General features: G+C 42.3%; 1 protein-coding gene across 1 annotated transcript in view; it reads left to right on the top strand.

Annotated features, from left to right (window-relative positions):
• Positions 1–1,486, top strand: part of TAF1 (TATA-box binding protein associated factor 1) — an 80,371-nt gene that overhangs the window by 25,116 nt on the left and 53,769 nt on the right. The window contains exons 20-22 of the mRNA XM_023765059.1: positions 1–48; positions 227–346; positions 631–816. The exon at positions 1–48 is cut by the window's left edge and continues 54 nt beyond it. Of these exons, the coding sequence (XP_023620827.1) occupies positions 1–48; positions 227–346; positions 631–816 (354 nt within the window). The remainder of the gene's footprint in view (positions 49–226; positions 347–630; positions 817–1,486) is intronic.

Here is a 1,486-nt window from a genome sequence, read left to right as displayed (position 1 = left end):
GAAGGATTTTCCTATGTGAAGATTCCAAACAAACCAACACAACAGAAGGTGAGACTGAATTTCTAGAAGGCGAAAATTAGGGGAGAAAGAAATGGAGGTTAAATAGTGGAGATGAATGGGATGGAGGATCTGGAAAGCAATTATGTTGACAGGATGAACTTAGATCCTATTATAAGGAGTTAAACTTACTGGGATTCTTACCTGTTTTGTTCTGTTTTTGAGGTAGGATGATAAAGAGCCTCAGCCAGTGAAGAAAACAGTGACAGGAACAGATGCAGACCTCCGTCGCCTCTCTTTGAAAAATGCCAAGCAACTTCTACGTAAATTTGGCGTGCCTGAGGAAGAGGTGGGTGTGGAAGAGGAAACTTAAATGCTCCTAGGGGCTTTGTATAAAGAGGGAGAAGCTAGGAGGCAGATGTAAGGAACAATCTGAAGAATTTTGTGGGGTAGCTTGTAGCCGACTGGATCTTGGATACTTTTTCAGGAGTTAACTTTCCCAGAGCTTTCTGTTTAACCTACTTAGGGTAAATTTTTTTGTCTACCTCTCTCACTGTGCCTTGATTTGTTCTATGAGATCTCCGAATGATTTGTATGTGTATGTGTGTGTGTGTGTGTGTATATCTCCTGTAGATTAAAAAGTTGTCCCGATGGGAAGTGATTGATGTGGTGCGCACAATGTCAACAGAACAGGCCCGCTCTGGGGAAGGGCCAATGAGTAAATTTGCCCGTGGATCAAGGTTTTCTGTGGCTGAGCATCAAGAACGTTACAAAGAGGAATGTCAACGCATCTTTGACCTACAAAACAAGTATGTTGTTGTAGTGCTGCAGAAAATCCAAGCTGGGAGAGGTGGTGAGCTCCTAGACACAATTTTATAATGAATAGGAGGTCACCTAGTAATGTGACATAGGTAGTCAGGTGTCTGAGATTTCAGTGTGGTATCTGTTCATAATACTGCTAGAATACTTCCTTCAAACCAACTTGGCAAAGATATTGAATAGCAAGACATGCTAGATTTGAGCTTTGGTTCCATGGCAACTTTTGTGGTCTACTTGGACCTGGCAGACACCACAATGGTGATAAGGGACAGTTGTGTTTTTGTCTGAAGGCTTACTGGTGAGGATGGTAATGCCCTATTAAAAATGGGCAATGTGCTAATTTGTTTCTCAGGCTTTCTCCAGGAATTCTGAATATGAAATGCTGTACTACTTCATATTTCAAACTTGCCTTATTGACTAAATGTCTAGGAAAATTTTTTTAAAATATGTTTTTATTGATTTTTAGAGAGAGAGTGGAAGGGAGAGGGATAGAGAGACAGAAACATCAGTGAGAGAGAAACATCATCGATTGACTGCCCTCCTGCACACCCCTTACTGGAGATTGAGCCCACAACCCGGGCAATGTGCCCTGACAGGGAATCGAACCAGCGACCTCTTGATTCATGGGTCAATGCTCAACCACTGAACCACACTGGCCAGGCTAGGAAAA

The sequence above is a fragment of the Myotis lucifugus genome, unplaced genomic scaffold (genome assembly GCF_000147115.1).
Source record: "Myotis lucifugus unplaced genomic scaffold, Myoluc2.0 scaffold_4, whole genome shotgun sequence".
In the NCBI taxonomy this organism is placed as follows: domain Eukaryota; kingdom Metazoa; phylum Chordata; class Mammalia; order Chiroptera; family Vespertilionidae; genus Myotis; species Myotis lucifugus.
Note: the sequence above shows the minus strand (reverse complement) of the source record. Positions and strands in the feature narration are given on the sequence as shown.